Raw genomic sequence first — 13,464 nt, 5'->3', positions numbered from 1 at the left:
TCATAGTTGCATGAGAACTCAACATTCTCTAGGGTCCCGACAATCAAGTTTAGAACGAATAAATATCTGTCTTAACACTTCTTGGATGAGACAGTCATCCAGGTAAGGATAGCAGTGGACCTTCTGTTTTCAAAGAAATTGGTAATCACTAGGGAGTGCCTTAAAACAAAATGAAAGTCCTGTACAGGTACTTTTTGTTTCCTAACACTATCTAGCCGTGCTTCTGCCATTCATTTTGGAGAGGTGCCAATGCTAGCATCATTGGAATTCTACTGAGATAAAAACTTTCAGATCACAGAGATCCAAAATAACTGATATGGAGTTTACCTTACAAAGACATATTTGGAGTGGTAATCCTGTCTTAAACCACCTGTCTTGAGGGCTTGAATCATTGTGTGTTTGATGTTCCCTTTGTTCTGTCCTGCAGAGTCTATTAATAAAAAGTTCCAAACTGCCATGCGTTAAAACTGTTCTTTGAAGCCCGTATTTCTCTTCCAGTGTTTGAAATGTGGGCAGTGAACATTCCCTGAATGAATCCTTTCGGCTGTGCCTCTTGCGTCTTCCCAAGATATTAAATCTCTTGCAAAGTTCCACCCTGTTCATGTTGAGGACAAGAGGTGTAAGGTGTATACTCCTTTTCAAACAGTCTTGCCCAGTCTGCACTAAGCAGAGGAGTCCCCTGGGAGCCTATGCACTGGGAAAAAGTAATTTATTCCGTAGTGCTTCCTGGAGCTGGGAAAGGTGTCAACCCAGTTTGTCAGTTGGTGCCTGTAACTGGGCAGCTGAGTAAAAAATAAGAAAAAAGAAAAAGCTGTGAGCCAGCGGCCTCATCTCTCCATATTCCGTTAGGAGTTTTGATTTCATTCATTTTTCCTTACTCCCAGGATCCATATTGCATCAAAGTCAATATTGTATTAAATCTCTCATTGGCCAAATCCTGCAATTGAACTTCATAAAAATGAACTGTAGTGAAACTGCCTTAGCCTAAATTCTGAAATTTGCAGCCTTGGCCGCCATTGCCAATTATACTCATCCTAGTAAGTCCACCTGCCATCGATCTCTCCCTGTGTGTCTAGGCTAGAGGAATATGTGTTTTGAAACATGCTCTATTCAAATGGCTCTTAAGAAAGCAAAGGTTGTTATTGGTATTTTTGTGTGCAATAGGCATTGTTCCACGCTATGGCTGAAATCGCTATCCTGGCTCCTTTTCAAACATGCATTTTGTTTATAATCCCTCCCTATTTTAAAAGAGATGCAGTTAGTGAATCATTTCTGCTTATTTAAGAAGGATGTCTTTCTTCATAAATACAGCTCAACCTTTTTAATGACTAACCACCTCCCTCCTCAACCCTCTCATAATGTATTTTCACATCATGATTTTTATTGTTAGTAAGTAAATGTTCATTATGATATATACAATGATTTGAGAGTTCAGCCATTTTAAGTCGTGCTCCCCTCCCCCTTTGATGTGAGGCAAATTCACAGTCTTTTGGTGGAGAATTAATTTTCTAACTGAGGTTTGTTGAATGCAGAGTTTGTATACTTTGTCTCTCCCCATCCGGTGTACTGTATATTGTTTTACATAAATTAGTAACTACATTTTAGATAATACATTTGTAAAAGAGGAAATTGTAAACTTTAAGCATTTATATTTTTTGTTGCAGATAAACATTCTGAACAATGACAAGGTCGACATGGTTAATAAAGCATTTTCCGAAATACATCAAGCAGTCAAGGAACTATCAAAAGGCACATCCTCTGGGCCTCAGAAAAAACATTTGGTAATAAAAGAGCTACTTCGTTGGTACTTTCAGCTTTTAAACACACGTGATTATCCTATTACTTAGAAGAGGACTTTCAGTGTTACTCCCTTTGTTGTTGAATTCTGTAAAGCTATTGACTACTCTTTGGAAGGAGATCTTAATTTGCCATAGGGTCTCTTGGTTCCGACAATGGTACACTTGACTCATGGTCTAAGATGGTAGACTAATGGGGGAAACCATAAAGCATTTGAAAACCTCTCAAACAGTGGCAGCAGTCTACATTTTTGCTAATAAAGAGGTTACATATGTCGTCTGGCGCTTTCTGTGAGAGGCAAGGAAATGTGTGGATGATACTGCTTTATCCAAGTTCTGGTTTGGTGAATAAGCTGTTTATTTTATTAAGGGAAATATGGTAGAAATGTTGAGTTCCTTGAATCAGGGTGATTACGGCATCGAAAGCTGCTTTTAATTTGGCCAGCTGCAGGTTTCTGGAAAACTTCTCATAATGTTGTTATCTCAGTCTATGTGAAAGATCTCTGACTTCTGTTGTTGTACATGAGTTGGACACTGGGTGGGGAATTAGTGTTTCTGGGTTAGGAGTAATGTATGTTGCCAGGCTGATTGGTCTTTTCCAATAATGAGTCTCTTGATGGAGGGACATTAGTCTGTAGAACATTTCAGAACGGCAAAGTTTCACTTTTTTCTTATTGAACGCATCCTGCTTTCCTTTAAGGAAAACGGCTGCATTAAAAGAAAAAATGCTTTATTAAAAAGGAATCACAGACATTATGGTCTACCGACCTAAGCAGGCCACCCCCCCCTGTGGTGGGTGTGATACCTAATGGGTCGCAAATTGTGGCCCACCTCATTAATATGCATGAGTTTGGTCTATTTGCAACCCACCTCATTAATATGCATGGGTTTGGTCTATTTGCGACCCATTAGGATTACTGATTCCTAATTGCAATTCAGGGAGAATCCTAATGTTAGTATATCTGGCCCCAAACACAAAAGTGTCTTAAAAGTGGACAGAGGATACAGATGTGAGGAATCTTAACCCAAACATGATCCTTGTTCAGCCTTGGGTACCAGATTGATAAAAAGATTTGAATTGAAGATGTCACAGATAAAAATAAAACACCAAACATTGAACACGAAAAAGGTATATATCATTAAACCATCATATCTACAACCCCACTGAGGAACAAATGTCTCTGGTGCTCCCAGATTTCTGGTTTTGATGTCCCGGTGCCCTATTCCATTTAGGGACTCACTACAGAAAACAGGATTTCTAAACCGGCATATTGGTACTTTTACCTTGCACTTAAGCCAGTGGGACTACCGCCCAGCATGGAAAGCACTTGCTCAGAAATACGTTGCACTTATTTCAAGAGATGTACACCTAATGTGTAACCTTGCAGAGGTTCTATTCCTGGTTCAGTGACTTCTGGGGTTCGATACTGGGGTACTGGCCTCCTTGTGAAATTGTGTATTTACCATAGAATTGAGCTGGTGGCTAAATATTATGATCAATAGAAAATGCTATGGAAACGTCTTCTATGCTCCAGGTGTTTGGGAATAAGGGTGTGAAGGGGTTTTGTGAGGCTGTAAAAAGATACACTTAACAAGTTTGGCACAAAGTAGTTCACCATTTGGTGTAGTACACACACTGGGTTGAGGTGAACCCTGCTAGTTACTACTCTAGTTAGGAACTATACATCACACAAAATGAAGGCTGTGGACCCTAGTTATGGTGGCTGACCAGACCCTGATTATTGCGAGCCTGTAGACATTCCAGAAGCATTCATGTAAAATGGCCAAGGATTATTTTATTTCTGTCACCACTGCCGGATACCTTATAGCCTGAGATGAGAGAGAGACTCTTATTTGGAAACTGGATAAGCCCAAGGTGTGCCACCTGACATTAGAACGTAGTTTTAAAGCTGGCAAAGCTTGGAGGTGTTCCTAGTGCTCCTTCCAAGTTTTGGTATACATCAGGGGTCTTCAAACTGGGGGGGCCGGCCCCCCTAGGGGGGCCTCAAGTGATCCCAGGGGGGGTCGCCAGGCTCTGGCCAAAAGAACCAAAACATAGATAACAGTCTTTTGTTTTAAGCAGAAACATGTTATTACATTTAAAAAAAAAAGGTAACAGTACTTAACTGCAACGTTTAAATACATCTAGACATATTTAAACATTGCCATCTTTATAAAATATTTGTGAAAAATTCGGTGGGGGGGGGGGCAGTGATTTTTATTTTTCAACTGGGGGCGCTGCATTAAAAAGTTTGCAGACTACTGGTATACATTGACCTAGATAAGCCACAAAGAAAAACACCTCTTGACTAGTGAGTAAATTGTTCACCGGGTTCTGAAATGTGGTTAAGGCATTATTTAGCCCAAATGGCATTAACTTTAAACTGGTAGAGGCACACAGATTCTAGAGCTCTATATGGGTGAGGCCTCTTTTGTTCTAACGCTAGTAGACAAAGTGCCTTAAGGATTAGGACCACCTGACCGTCATGGTCAGGGGGTAGCCTTCTAGGCACATCACTTTCTCTGTTCTTGAGTTGTATGTATGTTGTTTGCCTTGTGCATAAGTTGGGCCATATTTTTACCATGGGGCAGGGCATAGTCAACCACCATTGGGGGTGAGCTTGATTTTCTCTCACTGACTACTTACACTAAATTGAAGGAGGCACAGTTCTGGTGTCTTTACACAAGTTCAAAGGGACTAAACCATACTTCTTTTTTTGGCACCTCTCCACAGAAAAATAGAAGGATGCCCCACTCCAAAGCCCCTCAATTCTTTGACTAAATTTTAAAGCCAGGAACTAAATAAAAATAAAACCTGGAGGTTGTCTTCAATAACATGCTCTTGGTGACTGGAACGTAAATCAGTTTTTCTAACTATTTTTACCTTTTGTCATGGACGTTCTTTAATTTAATTTCTTTCTCTAGACCTCTTTGTCATGTTTTAGTGAGTTCTATAGCTAAAATCATATCTAGACCATGGGAATAGTGTCCTTATCATATTACCTAAATGATTATTATTGAAGCTGCATTCTGACCGAAATGCTGGTGGAAGACAGAATTTTGATATAAATAAGGAAGGCCATATATCTGAAATCCGGCGACCCTAATGTTGACTTTTTGGTAGCAAACAGTTGTCAAAATACATGGTGACTGTGGGTATAGTTGTAACAATGTTACAGCAGTACAGATGGACTGGGACGTTTGTACCTGTAGCGCTATTCAGATGTACCATGTCAAAGTGTCAATATTCATATTTTTTTCTTAGCACATGGACAATTATTTAATTAATATAGGATTTCAGTGATTGAGTGAAGAGCTCCAGGCCCAATTTTATCCAGACGTCGTGCAAAGCAGAGCAGCAAGTAAAGTTGTTGCGTGAAATGGAGAGAGCAGAACAGTGCTGTATCTATTATGATGTGGCACTGTTCACCTCTCTCCTGCACTGGCACAATTTGGGCAGCCATGTGCCAATGCAGATACCCTTGTGCCACAGGTCATGTGTTGTGCATTGGAAAGGGTCCCTTCCTAGTAGGGTATTGCATGGAGGCAGTGCATGGAAACTGATCTTTGGCCTGAGATGAAGGAGCTTGGTGCTAGTACTTAGGAAGCATTAAACCCTACCAGGCTTAATTGCAGGACAAGTAAACTAGATGTGATGGCGCTAAACCTACTGTATGAAAACCATTTCAAATAAGTTGAGGCAAAACCAGTTTGGGAACCTTTGGAATTTACAGTAGTTCTCTTAACCCGTTTTGTCTCCTTAGTTGCCATTAGGCACCCTATATGCCGTTGACTTTTACTACCATAGGTCTCTTTAAAAGCCATTCGTAAGCCACAGTTGGTGATCATACTGAGCAGGAGGACACCAAATTGGCATTTAAGCCTCTGCTGCTTGAGCTTTTTTTTAAAGGTGGGGGCGTACCCAGAACAGTGCTGCATTCTACTTGCGTGGCACTGCTGAACTTGCATCTTTTGTGTGTGGCTGGAATGGTCTTCTGTGACTCAAATCATCGGGCACCAGACTTTGTGCCTCACTCCAGGGAGGTACGGACATTGGTAATTTTCCGTGGGTGATCAACATAGTAGGGCCTATAGATCCCCAGATGGCTGCGGGGAACAGGTTCATCCTGGTTCTGGTGGTTCATGCTACTCTGTAGCAAGAGGCGATCCCTCCGAGGACCACAACTCTATCGGGGGTGGCGAAGGCCCTGATGGGGATCCTCACCCGAGTGGGATTCCCTAAGGGAGGTGGTGTCTGACGGGGGCACAAACTTAATGTCGGCTTACATGCAAGCCATGTGAAAGGAGTATGGAGTGACAAATAAGTTCTCCACCCCTTGCCACCCCCAAACTAATGGTCTTGTTGGGAGATTCAACAGGACCCTTAAGGTCATCATCAGAGGCCTGCCAACGGCCCTGAGGAAAATGTGAGATGTCCTCTTACCATACCTGTTGTTTGCCTACTGGGAGGTCACTCAGAAGGGAGTGGGGTTCAGCCCCTTTGTGCTCCTATTCGGGCACCCGGTTCGGGGACCTCTGAGTTTGGTCAAGGAGGGCTGGGAACAATCTCCCAAGAGAACTCCCAGGGATGTAGTAAGCTACATGCTGGCCTTCATCTCCCACAGAGGTGGAGCATGATCGAAAGAGAAGCTTTCATGGTGGTCTGGGCCCTGAAGAAGTTGAGGCCATATTTTGTTGGCACTAACTTTCTGTTTCAAATGGACCACAGACCCTTTAGATGGCTGATGCAGATGAGGGGCGAGAATCCAAAACTGTTGAGATGGTCCATTTCCTTGCAGGGGATGGACTTTACGTTGGAGTGCCGCTCAAGGGGTAAACCACTCCAAAGCAGTCAGTCTATGTAGGTTTTTCTGCCTTAGTGAGGCGGACTACCTAGAAGCCGGGTAGACCCCCCTCCCCGCCCTACTTTCAGCTGGGAAGGACACATGTTAGACTTGATATCTAAGGTAGTATTTCCCCAAACTTTTTGCTTTTTTCCCCTAGGTTTTGCTCATTCTCTTTTAGTGGCCTTCGGGCCCTGCGCACTTTCCCACTGTAAGTACAGTGGGAAAGCGCATATGCCCTTCCTACTTATGTTAAGAAGTGGTCTAACCAATGTGCGCGCACTTGCACAACAGTGTTTTAACATGTACTGAGCCTGCCACCATAGGCCAGTGTCGCACTTGCACAGTGATGTTTTAATATGTACTGAGCCTTCCACTGTAGGCCAGTGTGTGTGCACTTACCCAGTGGTGGTTTAACATGTACTGAGCGTGCCACTGAAGGCCAGTATGTGTGCACTTGCACACTGATGTTTTAATATGTACTGAGCCTGTCACAGGAGGCCTGTGTGGGCGCCCTTGTACCTTTGGGTGATTTCAAACTCGTGTCCAGCCTACCCTTGCAGGCTTGTGTGTGCGCCAGGGCACTTGTGCCCAGGGAGCGAAGAATACCCATGTGTGTTTTCACTTCTAATGAGGATTGCTCTCCCCATAGGTTAACATGGGGAAAGTTTACCATTACTCCTAACTGCAAAAGTGGATTTCAGTGAAGCAGACTCAATGTTTCCTTTCATTGAAATCATCCCATTCCTATGGTAAAGGCAATTTTGTCAATAATCACGGAGAAATGCCACTTCTAGAAAGTGGGCATTTCTCTGCTCTAAAATGCTTTATGTGCTTTTTTAAATTCAACTGTATTCCACACTGGATGCTGGGGAGCACATCTGTGCATTCCCCAGCGATAGCTATAAACCTTGGGCACACAACTGCAATGACAGACCTCTGCCCTTTGAGGGCCTGGCTGGATAGATTGGAGAGAGAGGTTATGGCCCCACTCAAGATTAAGATCTGCATTCCACTGCCCGATGGCAGAAAGGTCTAAAATTTAGAGGAGACATTGTGCTTCAAAGGAGAACCCTCTGAACCACCCCCAACTTCAAAGGCACACTATAACTACTGGTGCCCCGCTTCAGCAAACTAGAAGTACACTTGCAGGGACGTGGGACTGGCGACCCTGGACTGCGTGGTGCACACTGCCAGAGGAATCTGTTGTGCACAGGAGTATTTACTGCCCTTGGAAGGGACCGTGCACCCCCTCCTGAATTGTGGCTGGCCTGGGTAGACTGCCTTCTGCTCTGTGGCACTTTGAAGTGTGCTCTCAAAGGGCTTGTTGGCTTGCCCCCTGTTCTCGGTGAAGGTCTCAGGGACATCAAAGACCTCCTGCAAGGTACCTACATCTTCTACCTGTGTCACCTGGAGAGTAGTGCCCTCCTAAGCACCTAGATCATCTGCTGGATTCCACCTGGTAGCTGCTGTGTGAGCGTAGGCCTAAGTATTCTGCCTTGAAACCAGATTGCCTGATGCAGAGCCTTCAAAGTGCTGCCCGTATTCAAGGAGTGTGGCCGCGACCCGCATAAGCATCTGGTTGGTTGTGAGCAGATAACCCCGCGTGGCCCGCTTTGTCGATCATGCGACACGCTGACTGCTTATGGTGTCCGATTCACAGGTTGCAACCCTCGGCGGTGGGGCATACCCAGAGCAGTGCCACATTCTACCCTGTGTGGCACCGCTGAACTTGCATCTTTGGTGTGTGGCTGGAATTGTCTGGTGTGACTCAAGTCATCATGCACCAGACATTGTCTCTCATGCCAGGGAGGTGTAGAAGTTGGTAACTCTTCCTGGGTGTTTGAAATTGTCTGGTATGACTCAGTCATTGCACGTCAGGGAGGCATGGACATTGGTAACTTTTTGTGTGCAAAATGAATAATCTGGTGCAAAACAAGTCATTGCGCACCAGACGTTGTGCCTTATTCCAGGTAGGTACGGCATTTGGTCACTTCTTGTGTGCAATCGGAATTGTCCGGTGTGACTCAAGTCATTGCGCACCAGACGTCGTGCCTCATTCCAGGGAGGTATGGCATTTAGTCACTTTTCATGTGTAATTGGAATTGTTTTGTGTGGCTCAAGTCATCGAGCACCAGATGTTGTACCTCATTTCAGGAAGGTGCCAAATTGGTAACTACTATTTAGTTCCAGGAGTGCCTGGTCTGGCTGGGCACTATTGTGATCAGTGTGTGTCCTACTTTGACCCTCCCCGGTGTTTTGGAGACCTGGGTCCGCGCCAGAATGCATGGTGCAGGGACCTTTGAGTGAACTTCTGATTAGTGGCCAAGCTTCCATTTGTCCTCTGATCAGCCTTCTATCTATTGTTTCCACTCCCTTGCGTCCATCATTACAGACTCGCAATCTGCATCACCATGCCTCATTTTCTATTCCCTCTGTTAATGCTATGGTTCTGCATCCGCATGACTCCAGGAAACCAGCCCTGTCAAGAGCACCTTGCAATCACATGGCAAGGGTACATATATTTGGAGCTTTGGGAGGGGACAAATTCATTATTTTTTTAAGTTGTTTGAATTATTTGATATCAGCTGGTCAATGAATACTGGCAAGAATGGATCCCATAAATGTTCCTAAATCCCTTCAGCCATGTCACATCTTCAGTCCTAGCACCCATCCATGGGGGAACCATCCTAGTCAGTTTAACCCCACACCACAGTGTTGTTGTAGTCATCTTCTACACCTTAACCCCTGTGGCAGTGCGCCACAGGAGTGTATCAACAATCTTGTCACCCATTGTGTATTTATCCAGACTGACTGACAGCTCTTCATCTGAGGCATAAGTCCAATTGTTAATATCAACCAACTGGAGAGCCCCATTACAGTAACAAAAATTGGGGTAAAAAAAAGTCTGTCATCCACTATCATGGAAGTACACTCACAGAGCTGCCATGGCCAGGAATTCTGGTTTTCTTATGTGATGGCATTTGTGGATCAGAACTTGGGACATGAATTAAGAGACCAAGGCAACAAGTAATATGCCTAAATTCCCAAAAGAATAACTCGTTAAATCGTTCCAAGGAAGAAGTTCTAGGCAGCAGGATAAAACTAGCTCGGTGACAGTCAAATTACTTACTGCCACTGAAGCAACAACACTAACACCACCACCCTCTACTCAGCCATTGAAGGTCTTACAGTATTTCAAGGCAGTGGAGATCCTTTGCTCCAAGACATAGGCCGGAACCTTCTTCTTCGGAGACCAGCCATATTCCTGCACATAATTTCAGGAGCACCACCTGCAATGTGAGTTGTGGGCTTTCCCTTCATTACCACCACTGAACCCACAAGAAGTGTTGCACGGGTCTCTTCACTGGTGAAGGGCAGTGCTTTACTGCTTTCAAGGCTGCCTTCATCCAGATTGTTTTTGCACCTCAGCATCCAGAAAACGTCTGCAGGAGGTCCATGGGCTCCTTATTTTAGGAGCAGTCAGCCTGTCCTTCCTCAGAAAAGGAATGAACTATTCCTGTTATTTCTTTGTAAGAAAAAAGGGAGGAGGGCTTTTTCTGATCTTGGATCTGTGAACCAGTTCCTTCCTTTAGCTCATGTGGTGCCAGCTGTCTGGAATGGCTTTCCCCACTGGATCTCGAGGATGGCTACGTCCCAGTACCCAACTGTTTTATACTGGGGTACCAGCACTACTATTACAGGACTCTGCTGTTGGACCTCATCTTGGCCAAGGTAGCAGACTGAGACAATAAATGGTCTACTGTTATCCATAACTGCACAACAGTCGTAATGTAGCAGCAGCAGAAGAGGAATCAGTCCATTAAAGCCCTGAGATACTGCATCCCTATACAAGCTTGCATTCTCAGTGAACTTCCCCGTTCCATCTAAGAGGATTCAGTTCATAGGAGTAACTCTGGATTACAAGCCAGGCAGTGGATCATTTTATGGCCAACAAAAATATTACACTATTCTGCATATTGATGGTACCCAGGCCTACCTCCACATGCATTTGCTGTAGTTCCATCCGGCAGAACAGTGGGACCAACAGAAAGCTTGTCAAAGCTTATGCCAATCCATCTATGCTTGGGTCTGTCCTTGGAAGTAGGTTACATGCTCCAAGCCTTTTTTGTCGGACACCTCTTTGGCACCTGCCACCACTGAATCCTCAGACTGTAGGTATGTTAAACATTGTGAGGAACCCCTTATCAGTGAATTGATGGACAATTGAGCAGTGTTGAAAACGTTCTTATCAGTAGTGAGATTCACACAAAACACCACAACCCTCTTCTGTAAGTACCTACTCCCTGCAGTACGTTTGGCTGGCAGTGGCTGAGTGGGCACTGCAATACAGCATGTTGCTACTGATCCACCAGATTATAGAGATCAATGCTAGAGAAGACAGCCTTTCCACTTATCGGAGGAGTGAGACATTTTCCACCAGATCCACAACTCTCTCTGAGGTCAGTAGTCATGCACACATAGATTATACCTCTTTGAAACTCATTTGTACAGAATGTGAGCTCATTTCACTTTTTGAATGGACAAGGGCTAGGATCCAGAATGACTGCATTAGAGAGTTTCTGTATACTCCAACTCCTCTGATACTGCAAGACTTTCAGAAGAGCATGGAGAACATATGTGCAGTCCTCCTGGTAGCTGCTGCTTGGTCTTTAAGTCTGGTATGCTGACATGTTCCAACTGCTTCTGAGGGCCCACATTTGTTCTTCTCTGCACCCGAGGAAAGACCATGAAGAAAGGGAGGTTGTTACATTCGTCCAAACAATAGCTTTATGTGCCTTACCGTTTTCCGGTCTTTTCCCGATGTTCCATAGTTGGGAGGGCAGCAGCCTGCCCCTCCATTTTTCACATCAAAGGGGATGTCGGACTTCCATTTATTTAAATAAATAAAACGTTAATGTGACATTCTCCACATCGCCATACTTCCTCAGCTGATGCAGTTGTGTAGCAAGGGTGTCCTGGACATTAATGCAAGCAAGGAATATGCCTTTGGGGCCGAAATGCCAGTCCTCCTCTCTTGCACTCATGACAGCTATGTCCCTAGATTGATGTGACTTTGTGCAATCTGCACCTCTAGCATGACTTCCACTTCTGCCTGGATCAAATGAAGAAGTAGATGTGGTGAAGTGGCCAAGCTTCCGACTTTGGTACCCTGGAGATCCATGTTCAAATCCCAGCTTTGGCACTTGACTGAAAATAGTATGATTCTGGGCAAATCTTTTAATCTCCTTGTACCGAAGTTGTAATTTTGTGTTAAATATAGTGACCCAGTACAGCGCTCTGCTGCCTTTTGGCTAGCACTTTTCTGTAGAAATAACGCATATGCACATATATACAGCACTATAGGAAATGTGACTTAATTGTGGTAATAACATGTGTAAATCCACAATTAATGTGCAAGATCTTGCATCATCTTCCAACACCCACATTAATCTATATTGCACCACAGCAAGATTTCCACTATTGGAATAAGAATGCAATTTTTGATCCTCAGACTTGCTTTTTATGAAGATTGGGTATAATGATGCCAGCTGCTTAGGCCATCATACCCAGATTGATATCATGCATCACCTACTGTATTTGGAGCCCAACCCTGACCTGGAGACAAGTCTCCCTCAATAAGTCCTAATGTAGCTTTAGTAGCTTTCTCCAGCTGTGTATCTGTCATACAAAAGTGAGATACCAATCTCGGTAACCACACAAGCCTTCTGCTTTCATTACACTCTCAACGCTTTCCACAGGAGGTGCAGGGTTTGTGACCCATTTGCCTAAGCTACCTTTCTTCTCTCTCATTTGCTGTGGCATCTCCCCACAAGTTGGGAATTTTAATAAGCCCGGATGCAAGAGTAGGATCATCTTATTAATAGATGTGTGGCTGTTTTCCGTATTAATAGCATTGCATGGAACATTAAGCCATTGGTCGATGAATTCACACATGTGCCTCTGCAGAAAGAAGTGGGGTAGAGGGGAGGTGACAGGACATGGTTTCTTATTTAGACAGATTCACTGAGGGAGGGCTTATACCTCTTCTCCTCGCTGGGGCAAACATAAGTATGGCCAAAAACTGCACTGTCCATTCCGATGTAGAAAGTGTCTTGATAAGGAAATCATCTTCCTCATGGAAGACATGCATGTGTGGTAGGAAGCTGCCTACTGGATGACCTTGTGGTTGGCCATTGTATCGTCAGAGAGAAATGCCCCAACATGATTATGGTCAAGGTTGCCCAGGAGTTTGACATTTTAGTTGTCAAAAGGGTTGTCCGTGGACCCTCACTTAAAAAGTGAGTCGTGACAAACAGCAGGACCAAATGGACTGCCTGAGTCATAAAAGCAGTGTTTGATCCGTGTGTGTGTGTGTGTGTGTGTGTGTGTGTGTGTGTGTGTGTGTGTGTGTGTGTGTAAGTGTGTGTGTAAGTGTGTGTGTAAGTGTGTGTGTGTGTGTGTGTGTGTGTGTGTGTGTAAGTGTGTGTGTGTAAGTGTGTGTGTGTAAGTGTGTGTGTGTGTAAGTGTGTGTGTGTGTAAGTGTGTAAGTGTGGCACTGGTGGTGGAACATGAGGGAGAAGGTAGTGACCTGGCCTCTATGCCTCTTGACATGGGACCAGGAGGGGCCTCTGATGCAGGGTCCTTCTCGAATGGAAGCCTCCTCTCGTAAGGCAGATTCTTTGTAGGCTTTGGCAGGGGTGGTTTAGCCAAAATCATCCCAGTGAAGAAAGTGGTGCTTCTGCCTCACATCAAGCTCCTCCTGGAGTAGTCAGAGGATGGGATGTTTGCTCCGAATCTTCGGAAACGTTTGTTGAAGGTGC

The 13,464-nt window shown here is 44.3% G+C and overlaps 1 protein-coding gene across 2 annotated transcripts in view; it reads left to right on the top strand.

Annotated features, from left to right (window-relative positions):
* Window positions 1–13,464, top strand: part of RBIS (ribosomal biogenesis factor) — a 548,657-nt gene that overhangs the window by 521,883 nt on the left and 13,310 nt on the right. For both annotated transcript variants that reach the window (XM_069220430.1, XM_069220429.1), the window contains exon 3: window positions 1,665–1,781. In XM_069220430.1, the coding sequence (XP_069076531.1) occupies window positions 1,665–1,781 (117 nt within the window). The remainder of the gene's footprint in view (window positions 1–1,664; window positions 1,782–13,464) is intronic.

This window comes from Pleurodeles waltl, chromosome 2_2, assembly GCF_031143425.1.
Source record: "Pleurodeles waltl isolate 20211129_DDA chromosome 2_2, aPleWal1.hap1.20221129, whole genome shotgun sequence".
Classification (NCBI taxonomy): domain Eukaryota; kingdom Metazoa; phylum Chordata; class Amphibia; order Caudata; family Salamandridae; genus Pleurodeles; species Pleurodeles waltl.
Note: the sequence above shows the minus strand (reverse complement) of the source record. Positions and strands in the feature narration are given on the sequence as shown.